At 29.6% G+C, this 17,938-nt stretch overlaps 1 protein-coding gene across 1 annotated transcript; it reads right to left on the minus strand.

The window, feature by feature from the left end:
* Nucleotides 1-5,447: 5,447 nt before the first annotated feature.
* On the minus strand, nucleotides 5,448-16,118 carry LOC110008488 (uncharacterized). The gene is made up of 3 exons (XM_088851043.1): nucleotides 15,956-16,118; nucleotides 13,300-13,532; nucleotides 5,448-6,942 (listed from the first exon to the last, which is right to left on the minus strand). The coding sequence occupies exon 3, from the start codon at nucleotides 6,657-6,659 to the stop codon at nucleotides 5,715-5,717; it is 945 nt and encodes a 314-aa protein (XP_088707169.1). The 5' UTR covers nucleotides 6,660-6,942; nucleotides 13,300-13,532; nucleotides 15,956-16,118; the 3' UTR covers nucleotides 5,448-5,714.
* Nucleotides 16,119-17,938: the final 1,820 nt, after the last annotated feature.

The raw sequence follows: 17,938 nt of genomic DNA on the forward strand, positions 1-17,938 counted from the left end.
GTCTTTGTATTCGCTTTTTAAGCTCAAGCATTTACTTTTCTAGTTAGAAACCTTGGGGCTAATGTAGGATCTACTCAAAGACCCACCGGTTTAGGTAAATATCTAATACGTTCTCCAATTGGGGAGGTCATTTTTGGAGAGTACAAGCCTACTGAAAAATAGAAAGGGTTAGTAAGAAAACATTTGGACCGTTAGTTTCCATTGTTTTCAGATGGAATGCCTACCTGCATCCCTCTTTAATATGGATGCTTTACACTTTCTGGGCCGTATATGTAGAAATGCGGGCGAGCCCACGTGAAACAATTTTATTTTTTTGATTTTTAAGTGTTCACGTATCTATTTGATCTATTCCATTTTCGAAACTTTAAATATTATAATTAGATATGAAAATAAAATTTTAAGTCATCATGAAAATAATTTTTTAAATCATCACATTGGTACTGTAATAATATCTTTCAATACTATTTGAAGGTGCACCTTATCTTTTATAAAAATTTGAAATTTTGAAGGTGCGCCACAATTTTGAGGGATGAAAAAAGGGTTTTACAAAATTTTCATCCCTCAAAATTAGGGATATTAAACCATGCTTGAAAAATTTTCATCCCTCAAAATTAGTTTAATGCCATCTCCATGCTTAAAAAATATTTTTATTTTTCTACAAATATATGAATAGGAAACATGCGATGGATTATTTTTAATACATGATGACATCTTTTTTACAAAGGTTTACACTTCAAAACGTTTATTTCTACTTTTCTAAATTTTAATAATAATTTTTAATATTATCAAATTTCATGTCATTATTCATTTTCAATATTTTTGGATTCTAGTACAATAATTTAATTTCCTAGGATGTATAAGTGTGCTCAAACTATATTGTTGATTTTTTTTGTTTGAGTTTTTTATTTTTCGAATTGTTTAGACATTAATATTTTTGAAATAATCAAACTGACTTCAAATTTTGTGGGTATGTACCCCTCTTATTGGTGCACCTAAGAAAAATACGAAAAAATATTTCAAATGATAAAAATTACCAGTGTTACGAGACATGGACTTGTGGACTCGGCCAAGTTACTCGCCCTTGCCCATTGGGTGGCCGAATTTCTTCAATTTGGTATATAACTCGGGGCACATGGAATTTTTAAACTTCCCCCCAAAAAAAGGGATTGTTTTATAAATTTCTTATACATAATTTGGAATTTTTTATGTAAATAGTGGTGATTTTTTCCAAAGTCTCTAATTTTTATATTTCTTCTTTTGGATATTTTAAAATACCCCAACTATAAATCATGTTTTGTACATCTATATTTCTATTATTTTCTAGGCGTATTTGGACCTATTTTACTTTGTTTTTGGGTTTATTTAATTTTTAATACCTTTATTTTATTTTAATATTTTTTGGTTCTCTTTTTCTTTCAATACCTGGCCCAATGCGAATTTCTAAAATAAAAAATTACAAAAAATAACCACATATGTGTTAGGGATTGTATACGATAAGACTGTTCGATTTTAGTATAAGAAGGTCATAATCACACTTAGCCATAAGATGTAGAATGCAATAGCATAAAATATGTCTCATAGTTTGATAAATTTTATTCTGGATTCTGTGTCTAGCTAATAACACAATCCCAACCACTTAAAATTACATGTAATGGTCGATAATAATTATAACTTCCTTAAACCAAAAGTAAATATTCATGTTTCTTTCCTTTTATTTTTTATGTTTTGGGGGTATTTCATTTGTTTGAAGAGACTCTTTTGGGGCTTTTTAGGTGCTTGGCAGCTATTTGGCTCGTCAAATATAGATTTTTACTTTAACATACTAAGAGACATCCGTTCTCATTATAGACTCTGGAATTGAATGAGTATGAAAGAATCTCAAGTGGCAAAACACCGTGTTAAGAGAATTACTTGACCTCCAAATTCCCAAATCATTTTTATTCATATATAAGACTAACATTTGAAAGAAAGAGCTTAAAAATTTTTCAAAATAAATGCCCACTACAAAATTGACGCTACTGAAGATTTGATGGATAATTTGATCAAAGTTTTTAGTATCACATTGGACATTTTCACCTCTTGAAGGCCCTTGATTAGGCATTTAGAAGAAGTGTATAATGTGCTTCCATAAGAGCACCTCATAGGCATCTTACCCATCCTTTGTCCTAGGGGTGGCAATGGACCCGGACCCGGACCCGACCCAGGTCTAGGTATGTGTCCAAAAATTGGACCCAGCAGGTCAGGTTTGGGTTGGACCCGAACCCAGACCCAACTTGAATAGAGTCATTATTTAAATAATACTTAATAGTATTTAGATAATATTTAAATGAATATAATCATATATTTTAAGTTGTAATATTAAATAATACATTATGTATTTAACATAATATTTAAACATATTGAAATATAAATTTTTTCATTTTTAGGTTGGTCCTATCCGGTCCGGGTCTTAGGTCCAATAACTTTGCATCTGATTGGGTCTAGGTCCGGACGGACCCGAACCCGACCCGACCCTACCCGTTGCCACCCCTACTTTGGCCAAAAGCAAAAGGCCCACCGAGCTCGAGAGAGGAAATATAATAGCGGGATCCTCAAATTGATTCAAGCAGTACCTTCAAAATGTTCACCCACTTCTCCTTTTAATTAAAACTTAAGCTCTATATCTATAAATAATTAATTAATTGCCATACTCAATTGAAGCCCACTATTGATAATATCAATATGCGCATGCCGTAAACAATTAAAGGAAAATGGTTGATGGTCTAATGGAGCTAGACCAAAGCTTACCTTTCATTCTACAGCCAAAACAACTTGCTAGGGGAATTTGATTGACCTTCAAGACTTTCAAATCATCTTAATTCAACTCTAAGATTAGTTTTATTTTTTTTTTAACAAAAGTCAAGAAAATAATTTGAGCTCAAAAAATGTGCCAAATGAATTTGAGGATCAAATCTAGGGTCCTAAGACCTCATCGAAATACCCCCAAAAAAAAAGAAAGAAAGAAAGAATCGGGAAAAATAAAATACATTATCTTTAATATCCAATAAATTCATACTTTTTAAGAATTGTTGTTAATGGATTTTTCTTTATAATTAAAATTTCTGAATTATCTAAGAAAATCATTTTTGTGCTTTCATCTTTCCTAAATTTATTTATTGCATAACTTTTTTATTTCATTGAGAAAGTACAACTTTTAAATATATCTATCCTTGGTATCCTAAAAATCTCTAATTGATTTTTAATTTTTTAGTACAATTTTCAAGCACTTGAAAATAATTTTTTTACCCTGACCAAAGAGAGGAGAATTCATCTTTATAACTTATTTTTAAAAGTCTGGAAAATTTAATGATTTTATATGAGTTTTATTCTTTAAAATGGTTTTTAACTAACTTGTAGTTTATACTAAAAATTATGTCCATTCTATTTTCCATACCAGTATTTTGGGATTTATTTTTTAAGTATAATATTAGAATATATAATTGGTTTCTTGAAATTTTAATGCTTTTTTCACTCGTGACTCTTTTTGAAATTTTTTAGAGAGATTTTGAATATAAATATCCAAGTAACTTTATCATGAGTTTTTCATGGTTTAAATTTATTTAATTACTAAAATTTAAATTGTTTATGATGAGTATCCCAAATTTTTCGTATTTATGCCTTTTGATTTTCTCTTTATATACTTACTGGGGTACGGTTTGTATAGAGCCAAGGCTATAAACAATCAAAATAAAGTGTACATTCAAATAATGTCGCAAACTATGGTTTCAATACTGGAAATCTTTGTGATAGCCTTAAAGTATATTTCCATCTTTAATTCTAAAATTTAAAGCTTAAAAAATAGTGTAGATTGAGCAGATCTATGAAAACTTGAAAATTGATAGTCGAAAAATGCGTTACAAGATACACTAGTTCCAAAACTTGAAATCTATTTTTTTCTTATGTCCATGCATTTTGATGTCGAGATGATCAATTTGATGATATTTGGGCATCAAAATTACCTCTTCTAGGGAAATTTTTTACCAAACTTTGTTCATACTGGACGTCACGTAAACTACACCGGCTTCCATTTGATATATTCTTTTAAAATTTAATATTTTGTTACTTTTCATATATATACATCCAATGTATATAAATCGACTAGTTTTGTATGAATAGTGAATGCAAATCGGTTCGTTTTACAAGTCAAAGACATTAGTAATTGCAAATTTGCAATAGTTATAAACACGAAAAAATTTATACGCATTGGGGGATGCATTCCTACATTTAGCCCCTGGCATAAACCATCCATTTTAAAGATTAAAAAATCACTGTTTTTAACCCTTCGAATTTATTTATTTATATATATTAATGATCTCTATGTCAGATATTATATATTCCTAAAAAATTAGGGCCAAAACCCATTTCAATTAAGAGGGAACGCATTCCTACATATGAGTCTGGGGACAAACTCTGTCCTATAATCTCATAATGGATGTTTGAGATAGAACACGGAGTAGGAATTTTGCATTCTTATAGAACGAGAATAAGGGTTAATTCGTGACTCAAAGAATAGAGAAAAACTATCAAAAAATTTTAAAATGTACCACTCGATGCTTTATGAAGAATAGTTTGTGCTCTTGTTAAAAAAAAAAGAAGTAGAGATAAATTTTGAATCCATCTTAGGGATTTTTGGATCCAATCATATTAGGGGTTAACAGTCTATAACATGGTGAACATGAATACGAGACATAAATGTAAAAATAATTTTTATTGATGTATTTTCTGCACTCTTGATTTTTGGGTTCAGGTTGTATCACCACCTTTTTTTATTTTTGGTATCACCACCTTTTTTATTTTTGGATTCAGGTGGTATCACCACCTTTTTATATCCATATTTACGATGGATGTTAGATAAGTCAGGGGACAGGTGACATATATGTAGAGTTACATCCCCGGCACAAGTTCCAACATTAAAGAGAGTTGTAAGCAAGATGCACCTAAAAAATCTTATAAAAGAGAGTGATCCGGCATTAAAGAACCCTCTAATTGTTCATCTTGATCTCGAGATGGGTGGATATGGAGAAAAACAAGAATTTCAAATCCAAAAAATAGTGTATATTGTAAAAGTTACTTGGATGATCTAATTTCAACATGTTCAAGTATTTCTTGATTTGCTCAATTTTTACTATTTTAAATTTTATAACTAGTGATGAAAATAGATATTCAATAATGCATAAGGATTCTGGCACTGCACCCGAACCACACCTTATTTCTATAGTACAAGGAAGCAACCTTGTACAAAACCTTACGCAACATTAAAAAACCAAGCATTCAGCGATTGATTCATATAAAATATACCTGAGGTCTTTAAAGGATACTGATTTTTTACACGAATTTTAGAGTAACGCAAATGGAATTTAACGTATCCTATCAAAATTTGGCCAAACTCTTGTGGAAATTTTTGCTTTTATATATAGAATAATCCAAAAAAACATTATTGCCCATATAGAAAACCAATCACATTAACTTAAAATTCTCCATATAGAAAACCAATCACATTAATTGAAAATTCTACGATGAAGAACAAAAATTATTATAATTAAAAAAACCTTCTCTTTTCATAAGAAATTATACAAAATTAACCCACCCTAAAGCAATCTTTTACCAAACTAACCCACTCTAAACAAAACTAACGCAACCTAAAGCAATCTTTTACAAAAACTAACCCAAGCAATCTACTTCATTGCAAATAGAGTTGGTTTATAAAGAGAATAGGTTTTGCACCGATGACGGTGTCCTTCAACTGGCTCCAACTGTTTTTGATTTATATGATAAATAAATATATCTAAACTCACTCGATTTTGAAGGAATAGCTTGTCTTCATCATAAAAGAAAACCGGGTAAAACCAAGATTCCAAGTTATGATCATGCTGATTTATTAGTTCCTCCCACTCCCACCCTCTGTCTTCCTTCTTCAAAATCCAACCCACCAATTTCTGATCATCGGTTATTCCGATAAAACAAGCGCTGTCCCCGAATGCTATAAGTGAACATAAACATTCACGTGGCGGCAAGGAAATTTGAGACCAACATTCATTCTCCATATCAAAAACTATCAAACTATCGTCTTCTTCTGTTAGATAAGACTTTGAATTGAGAGATAGCATTCGAAGGCATGGATTTTTTCGTTCGAAACTTGGATGAAGTTTTATTATTCTCCAATTACCAATTCTTGAATCGAAGATATGATATTTGCCCATCTCAGTCCAGCCCTTTGATGTTTGAGCTAAAATCTTAAAATCACATGAACTTGGATCGAAATAAAACCCAAACAGATTGACATTGGGCAAGGATTCAGAGATGGTTGTGCATATGCTAGTGACCGGGTTTATTATGATGAATGTGTAGTCGAAGTATGTGTAGTCTAAGTCATTTGTTTGGCACAAGCAGCACAGCATGCCTTGAGAGCACTCTATACCCTCTAGATTGTCTATCTTAAACTTAGAGTAGCGTTGTACTACTTGAGAACCATTGTTGCATAAGAAGGTTAACCGGTTCATAAAATCGGGCATTCTAGAGAGACAGATGGAAAAATACTGGGAAGTATTACTGGGAGAAAGGTAGTGAATTCTTGCAAATAAGGAGAAAGTAGGAGTTCTTTCCATGTCTTGTTTAGGCATTTGAAATCCATTAAGAATTCTAAAGGAAAGTGCAAGAGGATTTCAATTACCAGATCATCCGGTAAGAGTGGAGATAGAGAAACTTCTTCTTGTATTGAAGTTTCATTGGCTTGAGAGAACCTTGAACGCATCCATGTCATGATGGATAAAATTTGAACAAGAAAACAATTGGATTTCATGGCCGAAAAAATTCGAGCAAGAGAACCTGTCAATTTCAAGAAAGAGAAAATTGGAGCAAGAGAAACCGTTGAGCCCATTGATTTCAGTACTCGAACAAGAGAACCTGTTTCAATTCAAGCAAATGAAAATATATAATTGATTTCAGTACTGAAGCAAGAGAACATGTTTCAATTCAAGCAAATAAAAATATATAATTGATTTCAGTACTGGAGCAAGAGAACCTGTTTCAATTCAAGCAAATGAATATATATAATTGATTTCAGTACTGGAGCAAGAGAACCTGTTTCAATTCAAGCAAATGAATATATATAATGGAATGCTAATCGTATTTCCTAATGTGTTTGCTTTTCAACTTCTAGAGGGGCTTTAGAGTTAACCTTATTCAAAGATACAAAAATTCATTTGGGCATTTCAAGATTCTTATTTTAAGTTTAGGAACAAAATTAGTTCTCAATCACCATATGATTTCGACAACATTAACATAATTATCATTGAGGATGAGGCTTAGATAGATAGCACGCAAGTATGCAATGTTAATTTCTTATATTGATTTTTAAAATATTTAAGAATGGACAAGTTGCCGCGAATGCAAATTTAAAATGTTAAAAATTCATATGTAAAAATAAATATAGCCATAGTTATAACTTTACATCATAAAAAATATAGTTTAAAAGCACAAAAGTTTTAAAAATTGGTGTTCCATTTATGTAGTCGAGAAAATAATTTATAAAAAAAATTCCTGCAGTTAAGAAAAATGAAAATTAGTTGTAATTAAATTTTAAAATTATAATGAATATTTTAGTAAATATAAAGTAACTTAGAAGTTTACTATAAAAATTCTTGAAATTGGTAATCAGTTATTTCAAACGCATAAATTTTTTTGACAAGTCGATGAAATTTCATGAAGCATAAGAAAAAGACATAAAAAGAAAGGAAAAAAAAAAAAAGTACCTTGTGAGGTGTGAGAGAAGCTTGAGAGGAAAGCTTTTGAAAGAATGACATAGAAGTGCAATACCACTTATGAACTTGTATGAAAAAAATTATATATATATATATATATATATATATATATATATATATATATATATATATATATATATATATATATATATATATATATATATATATATATATATATATATATATATATATATATACCTTGTGAGGTGTGAGAGAAGCTTGAGAGGAAAGCTTTTGAAAGAATGACATAGAAGTGCAATACCACTTATGAAATTGTATGAAAAAAATTATATATATATATATACCTTGTGAGGTGTGAGAGAAGCTTGAGAGGAAAGCTTTTGAAAGAATGACATAGAAGTGCAATATCACTTATGAAATTGTATGAAAAAAATTATATATATATATGGGAAAAGTTTATATAATGTTGCAACTTTAAAATGTAGAATTAAGGATGTACTCCAAAAATCTATTGGAAATCTGGTTTTAATTTTGACAAAACACTCTAATCGATCATCTCAATATCGGGATGTATGAATATGAAAAAAAAAAGTATTTGTCCCAAAAATAGTGCATCTTGCTACACATTATCTAGACCATCTATTTTCAAGATTCTCATATATTTATAGATCTACTTAATTTTAAATATTTTTAGAATTTAAAATTTTCTTATTAGGTATAAAAATAGATTTTAAGATAATACTAAGAATTTTTTACAACAAAATTGCATATTATGATAAAATTTTAAGGTGCTCCTTAATTGGATTGTTTAAGGTTGCAACTTTAGAGAAACCATAGAAATTCCAAAAATAAATAACACATCAATAAAATAAATGTCTACTACTTGATGTCTTTCATAGAACCTAATACTGTGCTTGATATTCTCTCTCTCGTGACCACAATATTAAAAATCTAAAATATATTTTCAAGATAGCAACACTAATAATTAAATATATAAAGGGGTGGCAATGGACCCGGACCCGGACCCGACCCAGGTCTAGGTATGTGTCCAAAAATTGGACCCAGCAGGTCAGGTTTGGGTTGGACCCGAACCCAGACCCAACTTGAATAGAGTCATTATTTAAATAATACTTAATAGTATTTAGATAATATTTAAATGAATATAATCATATATTTTAAGTTGTAATATTAAATAATACATTATGTATTTAACATAATATTTAAACATATTGAAATATAAATTTTTTCATTTTTAGGTTGGTCCTATCCGGTCCGGGTCTTAGGTCCAATAACTTTGCATCTGATTGGGTCTAGGTCCGGACGGACCCGAACCCGACCCGACCCTACCCGTTGCCACCCCTACTTTGGCCAAAAGCAAAAGGCCCACCGAGCTCGAGAGAGGAAATATAATAGCGGGATCCTCAAATTGATTCAAGCAGTACCTTCAAAATGTTCACCCACTTCTCCTTTTAATTAAAACTTAAGCTCTATATCTATAAATAATTAATTAATTGCCATACTCAATTGAAGCCCACTATTGATAATATCAATATGCGCATGCCGTAAACAATTAAAGGAAAATGGTTGATGGTCTAATGGAGCTAGACCAAAGCTTACCTTTCATTCTACAGCCAAAACAACTTGCTAGGGGAATTTGATTGACCTTCAAGACTTTCAAATCATCTTAATTCAACTCTAAGATTAGTTTTATTTTTTTTTTAACAAAAGTCAAGAAAATAATTTGAGCTCAAAAAATGTGCCAAATGAATTTGAGGATCAAATCTAGGGTCCTAAGACCTCATCGAAATACCCCCAAAAAAAAAGAAAGAAAGAAAGAATCGGGAAAAATAAAATACATTATCTTTAATATCCAATAAATTCATACTTTTTAAGAATTGTTGTTAATGGATTTTTCTTTATAATTAAAATTTCTGAATTATCTAAGAAAATCATTTTTGTGCTTTCATCTTTCCTAAATTTATTTATTGCATAACTTTTTTATTTCATTGAGAAAGTACAACTTTTAAATATATCTATCCTTGGTATCCTAAAAATCTCTAATTGATTTTTAATTTTTTAGTACAATTTTCAAGCACTTGAAAATAATTTTTTTACCCTGACCAAAGAGAGGAGAATTCATCTTTATAACTTATTTTTAAAAGTCTGGAAAATTTAATGATTTTATATGAGTTTTATTCTTTAAAATGGTTTTTAACTAACTTGTAGTTTATACTAAAAATTATGTCCATTCTATTTTCCATACCAGTATTTTGGGATTTATTTTTTAAGTATAATATTAGAATATATAATTGGTTTCTTGAAATTTTAATGCTTTTTTCACTCGTGACTCTTTTTGAAATTTTTTAGAGAGATTTTGAATATAAATATCCAAGTAACTTTATCATGAGTTTTTCATGGTTTAAATTTATTTAATTACTAAAATTTAAATTGTTTATGATGAGTATCCCAAATTTTTCGTATTTATGCCTTTTGATTTTCTCTTTATATACTTACTGGGGTACGGTTTGTATAGAGCCAAGGCTATAAACAATCAAAATAAAGTGTACATTCAAATAATGTCGCAAACTATGGTTTCAATACTGGAAATCTTTGTGATAGCCTTAAAGTATATTTCCATCTTTAATTCTAAAATTTAAAGCTTAAAAAATAGTGTAGATTGAGCAGATCTATGAAAACTTGAAAATTGATAGTCGAAAAATGCGTTACAAGATACACTAGTTCCAAAACTTGAAATCTATTTTTTTCTTATGTCCATGCATTTTGATGTCGAGATGATCAATTTGATGATATTTGGGCATCAAAATTACCTCTTCTAGGGAAATTTTTTACCAAACTTTGTTCATACTGGACGTCACGTAAACTACACCGGCTTCCATTTGATATATTCTTTTAAAATTTAATATTTTGTTACTTTTCATATATATACATCCAATGTATATAAATCGACTAGTTTTGTATGAATAGTGAATGCAAATCGGTTCGTTTTACAAGTCAAAGACATTAGTAATTGCAAATTTGCAATAGTTATAAACACGAAAAAATTTATACGCATTGGGGGATGCATTCCTACATTTAGCCCCTGGCATAAACCATCCATTTTAAAGATTAAAAAATCACTGTTTTTAACCCTTCGAATTTATTTATTTATATATATTAATGATCTCTATGTCAGATATTATATATTCCTAAAAAATTAGGGCCAAAACCCATTTCAATTAAGAGGGAACGCATTCCTACATATGAGTCTGGGGACAAACTCTGTCCTATAATCTCATAATGGATGTTTGAGATAGAACACGGAGTAGGAATTTTGCATTCTTATAGAACGAGAATAAGGGTTAATTCGTGACTCAAAGAATAGAGAAAAACTATCAAAAAATTTTAAAATGTACCACTCGATGCTTTATGAAGAATAGTTTGTGCTCTTGTTAAAAAAAAAAGAAGTAGAGATAAATTTTGAATCCATCTTAGGGATTTTTGGATCCAATCATATTAGGGGTTAACAGTCTATAACATGGTGAACATGAATACGAGACATAAATGTAAAAATAATTTTTATTGATGTATTTTCTGCACTCTTGATTTTTGGGTTCAGGTTGTATCACCACCTTTTTTTATTTTTGGTATCACCACCTTTTTTATTTTTGGATTCAGGTGGTATCACCACCTTTTTATATCCATATTTACGATGGATGTTAGATAAGTCAGGGGACAGGTGACATATATGTAGAGTTACATCCCCGGCACAAGTTCCAACATTAAAGAGAGTTGTAAGCAAGATGCACCTAAAAAATCTTATAAAAGAGAGTGATCCGGCATTAAAGAACCCTCTAATTGTTCATCTTGATCTCGAGATGGGTGGATATGGAGAAAAACAAGAATTTCAAATCCAAAAAATAGTGTATATTGTAAAAGTTACTTGGATGATCTAATTTCAACATGTTCAAGTATTTCTTGATTTGCTCAATTTTTACTATTTTAAATTTTATAACTAGTGATGAAAATAGATATTCAATAATGCATAAGGATTCTGGCACTGCACCCGAACCACACCTTATTTCTATAGTACAAGGAAGCAACCTTGTACAAAACCTTACGCAACATTAAAAAACCAAGCATTCAGCGATTGATTCATATAAAATATACCTGAGGTCTTTAAAGGATACTGATTTTTTACACGAATTTTAGAGTAACGCAAATGGAATTTAACGTATCCTATCAAAATTTGGCCAAACTCTTGTGGAAATTTTTGCTTTTATATATAGAATAATCCAAAAAAACATTATTGCCCATATAGAAAACCAATCACATTAACTTAAAATTCTCCATATAGAAAACCAATCACATTAATTGAAAATTCTACGATGAAGAACAAAAATTATTATAATTAAAAAAACCTTCTCTTTTCATAAGAAATTATACAAAATTAACCCACCCTAAAGCAATCTTTTACCAAACTAACCCACTCTAAACAAAACTAACGCAACCTAAAGCAATCTTTTACAAAAACTAACCCAAGCAATCTACTTCATTGCAAATAGAGTTGGTTTATAAAGAGAATAGGTTTTGCACCGATGACGGTGTCCTTCAACTGGCTCCAACTGTTTTTGATTTATATGATAAATAAATATATCTAAACTCACTCGATTTTGAAGGAATAGCTTGTCTTCATCATAAAAGAAAACCGGGTAAAACCAAGATTCCAAGTTATGATCATGCTGATTTATTAGTTCCTCCCACTCCCACCCTCTGTCTTCCTTCTTCAAAATCCAACCCACCAATTTCTGATCATCGGTTATTCCGATAAAACAAGCGCTGTCCCCGAATGCTATAAGTGAACATAAACATTCACGTGGCGGCAAGGAAATTTGAGACCAACATTCATTCTCCATATCAAAAACTATCAAACTATCGTCTTCTTCTGTTAGATAAGACTTTGAATTGAGAGATAGCATTCGAAGGCATGGATTTTTTCGTTCGAAACTTGGATGAAGTTTTATTATTCTCCAATTACCAATTCTTGAATCGAAGATATGATATTTGCCCATCTCAGTCCAGCCCTTTGATGTTTGAGCTAAAATCTTAAAATCACATGAACTTGGATCGAAATAAAACCCAAACAGATTGACATTGGGCAAGGATTCAGAGATGGTTGTGCATATGCTAGTGACCGGGTTTATTATGATGAATGTGTAGTCGAAGTATGTGTAGTCTAAGTCATTTGTTTGGCACAAGCAGCACAGCATGCCTTGAGAGCACTCTATACCCTCTAGATTGTCTATCTTAAACTTAGAGTAGCGTTGTACTACTTGAGAACCATTGTTGCATAAGAAGGTTAACCGGTTCATAAAATCGGGCATTCTAGAGAGACAGATGGAAAAATACTGGGAAGTATTACTGGGAGAAAGGTAGTGAATTCTTGCAAATAAGGAGAAAGTAGGAGTTCTTTCCATGTCTTGTTTAGGCATTTGAAATCCATTAAGAATTCTAAAGGAAAGTGCAAGAGGATTTCAATTACCAGATCATCCGGTAAGAGTGGAGATAGAGAAACTTCTTCTTGTATTGAAGTTTCATTGGCTTGAGAGAACCTTGAACGCATCCATGTCATGATGGATAAAATTTGAACAAGAAAACAATTGGATTTCATGGCCGAAAAAATTCGAGCAAGAGAACCTGTCAATTTCAAGAAAGAGAAAATTGGAGCAAGAGAAACCGTTGAGCCCATTGATTTCAGTACTCGAACAAGAGAACCTGTTTCAATTCAAGCAAATGAAAATATATAATTGATTTCAGTACTGAAGCAAGAGAACATGTTTCAATTCAAGCAAATAAAAATATATAATTGATTTCAGTACTGGAGCAAGAGAACCTGTTTCAATTCAAGCAAATGAATATATATAATTGATTTCAGTACTGGAGCAAGAGAACCTGTTTCAATTCAAGCAAATGAATATATATAATGGAATGCTAATCGTATTTCCTAATGTGTTTGCTTTTCAACTTCTAGAGGGGCTTTAGAGTTAACCTTATTCAAAGATACAAAAATTCATTTGGGCATTTCAAGATTCTTATTTTAAGTTTAGGAACAAAATTAGTTCTCAATCACCATATGATTTCGACAACATTAACATAATTATCATTGAGGATGAGGCTTAGATAGATAGCACGCAAGTATGCAATGTTAATTTCTTATATTGATTTTTAAAATATTTAAGAATGGACAAGTTGCCGCGAATGCAAATTTAAAATGTTAAAAATTCATATGTAAAAATAAATATAGCCATAGTTATAACTTTACATCATAAAAAATATAGTTTAAAAGCACAAAAGTTTTAAAAATTGGTGTTCCATTTATGTAGTCGAGAAAATAATTTATAAAAAAAATTCCTGCAGTTAAGAAAAATGAAAATTAGTTGTAATTAAATTTTAAAATTATAATGAATATTTTAGTAAATATAAAGTAACTTAGAAGTTTACTATAAAAATTCTTGAAATTGGTAATCAGTTATTTCAAACGCATAAATTTTTTTGACAAGTCGATGAAATTTCATGAAGCATAAGAAAAAGACATAAAAAGAAAGGAAAAAAAAAAAAAGTACCTTGTGAGGTGTGAGAGAAGCTTGAGAGGAAAGCTTTTGAAAGAATGACATAGAAGTGCAATACCACTTATGAACTTGTATGAAAAAAATTATATATATATATATATATATATATATATATATATATATATATATATATATATATATATATATATATATATATATATATATATATATATATATATATATATATATATATATATATATATATATATATATATATATATATATATATACCTTGTGAGGTGTGAGAGAAGCTTGAGAGGAAAGCTTTTGAAAGAATGACATAGAAGTGCAATACCACTTATGAAATTGTATGAAAAAAATTATATATATATATATACCTTGTGAGGTGTGAGAGAAGCTTGAGAGGAAAGCTTTTGAAAGAATGACATAGAAGTGCAATATCACTTATGAAATTGTATGAAAAAAATTATATATATATATGGGAAAAGTTTATATAATGTTGCAACTTTAAAATGTAGAATTAAGGATGTACTCCAAAAATCTATTGGAAATCTGGTTTTAATTTTGACAAAACACTCTAATCGATCATCTCAATATCGGGATGTATGAATATGAAAAAAAAAAGTATTTGTCCCAAAAATAGTGCATCTTGCTACACATTATCTAGACCATCTATTTTCAAGATTCTCATATATTTATAGATCTACTTAATTTTAAATATTTTTAGAATTTAAAATTTTCTTATTAGGTATAAAAATAGATTTTAAGATAATACTAAGAATTTTTTACAACAAAATTGCATATTATGATAAAATTTTAAGGTGCTCCTTAATTGGATTGTTTAAGGTTGCAACTTTAGAGAAACCATAGAAATTCCAAAAATAAATAACACATCAATAAAATAAATGTCTACTACTTGATGTCTTTCATAGAACCTAATACTGTGCTTGATATTCTCTCTCTCGTGACCACAATATTAAAAATCTAAAATATATTTTCAAGATAGCAACACTAATAATTAAATATATAAAGGTCATTTAAAAAAAAAAAAGAAAAAAAAGAAGATACGAAGCTAGTGTTCTATTTTCTAAAAACAATAGGACAACACCTTTTAAATATTTGAAGCTCTGTAATTAGAATATGTAAAATTTAGTTTTTTTTTATATTTTAAAAACATAAAATTTTATAGCTAAAACGTTTTCTTAAAACAAATTCAAGAAAAGAAAGAAAGCTTGTATCCAACTTTTATTGAAAAGAAAATTTTCTTTTGAAATATTAAATAGAAAGTTTGAAAATTAGTCATAAATAGTTTTTTAAAGCACAGAGATTAATAATTCAATGGATAAAAGCTCTAAGTACAATATAGAAATACAACATAATAAATACAAATTAACAAAAAATAATTATAAAATTTCTGGAAATTAGAAATAATTAGATGATATTCTGTTTTTCTATTTGAATATTTTTATGTTCTCGAACCAAAAACAAAAAACAAAAAAAAAATGAATTTGTCAAAAAAATAATTTTAAGCCCTTGTATCAAGTTGCAGATGAAATTGCATGAAGTATAAGAAAGAACATAAAAAAGAAGGGAAAAAAAAAACCTTACCTCGCGAGGTGTGAGAGAGGCTTGAGAAGGAAAGCTTTGAATCAATAAGCTTGAGAATGAAGTAGAAGTCCAATAAAACTTACATGAAATTGTATGACATATATATAGAAAAAAACAAGATGAGGCGAAAAAGAGTTGGAAAAACTTATCCAAGGAAGGGAGGACACGTGTTTATTTAGGGGATAGGAAATGCATGTATCTTTGGAAATGTATTCCCTTATCCACTTATATTTAAGGGTAAAACAAGGGATATCCCGTATTTATTAAGAAATTTATTTGGATTCAACCTAAATAGATATACTTAGGTAATATCATTTTCTAAAAACGTGATAGAGGGAGATATAGAGTACGTGAAGATTGAGAGAGATATATTAAAAGTTTCTTTTGATTTTTGAGATTGAAATAGAGAGGTACGTGAAGATTAAGAGATATATATATATATATATATATATATATATATATATATATATATATATATATAACAGTTTTTTTGATTTTTGGAAAGTGATAAACCAAAATATATTGATAAGATGCCATTTACTAAAAAAGATATATTGAGAGATAAGAAAATATAGGATAAATACAATACGACACATTCCCTAAATTTTTAAAGTTAAATTTCCATCTCTTTCTAAAATCCTCCCATGTATAACCCTCTTATCTCTCTCCTCTAAATCTCCCAATATTATAAGAAAGATAATCCTTAGAAAGAGATTTGATTATTCATAAAAAAAAAGAAAAAAAAAAGAAAAGTTCAACCTGATTCACTTTTTTTCTTCTACAGTTACAAAACCAAAATTAATGGAAAGGCAATATTTAGAGAAAGAGAATTTAGTGAATCATAAAAAAAATCAAAATTATAAAAAGAAAGTAAGCAACTCTTATTCTCTCTCTCAATGTATTACGAGGGAGAGAGAAGAGGGAGAGTGGACGATAGAGGGGAGAGCACGGCGAGGAGGGAGAGAGAAGCGCCATGTGGGAGAGAGTGGGTCTATGGAGGAAGAGAGAGAGAGAGAAGATGGCAGAGAGAGGGAGAGTGATGGATGGAGAGGATGATTGATTTGAGAAGAGAGAACTTCTTTTTTATTTATTTTACTTTTTTAAAAATGATTCATAAATATTTTTTAATAATTTATATGTCAATTCATAATCAAATTTTTTGTCCAGTATTCACGTGCAGGTATTCTATCCCTTTCGTGAAGTTTAAGAAAGTTTAGGTTCATTTTAAAAAAAATTGAAACGTATTTTCTTTATAATATTTTTGAAGGTCTACTGCCCACGGCTATCTTTTGCAAGAGTGTCTTTCTCTCATAGATTTATTTATTTATTTTTTTCAAATGGTAGACAATAAGCGTACCCTAAAGTTGCTCTATTTCAATGTAATATTTGTCTCCCAAGATTTAGGTAGGCACGCCTTCCTCTTCTATCTATTCCTTACTATATTTTAAGATCAAGATCGTTATAGATTTTGCGATATCTTGAAATATTTAGATATTGCATGGTCGTCAAACATACCCTTACCAATTACCATATTCTAACTAGAAATTCTCTCACATGTCTTCATTTTTTGGTCTACTACCCACAATTAATATTCTAATTAGAAATTTTCACACCTATCGTAACTCTTTTTTTTGGGTCTACTATACACGATTATCTTTTGCAAGAGTATCTTTTATCTCATAGATTTTTTTCAAAATAATAGAAATACACGTTCCTATAAAGTCTCTCTGTTCTAAAATAATAGAAATATACCTTCCTATAAAGTCACATCCTACATCCTGTCTTATATGTCTCCATCTAACGTCTATGCTTCTATTCTCACCTAAAAGATTCATAAAAATGGGTAGGGGCTTGCTCATCATATTCACTTAATTACCCAAAATAAAACTCTCACTTTATTATATATATATATATATATATACACAAGGTATATGGCCCCTTTTTATTCTTCTGATACTTGTCCATCCCTTAATTATTGCTTAA

The sequence above is a fragment of the Amborella trichopoda genome, chromosome 11 (genome assembly GCF_054954075.1).
Source record: "Amborella trichopoda isolate Santa Cruz 75 chromosome 11, AtrichopodaSantaCruz75HAP2 v2.0, whole genome shotgun sequence".
NCBI classification, from domain to species: domain Eukaryota; kingdom Viridiplantae; phylum Streptophyta; class Magnoliopsida; order Amborellales; family Amborellaceae; genus Amborella; species Amborella trichopoda.

Excerpts from the sequence above, each read along its gene's own strand:
- LOC110008488 (XM_088851043.1), bottom strand. The coding sequence starts at position 6,659 with ATGCCTAAACAAGACATGGAAAGAACTCCTACTTTCTCCTTATTTGCA.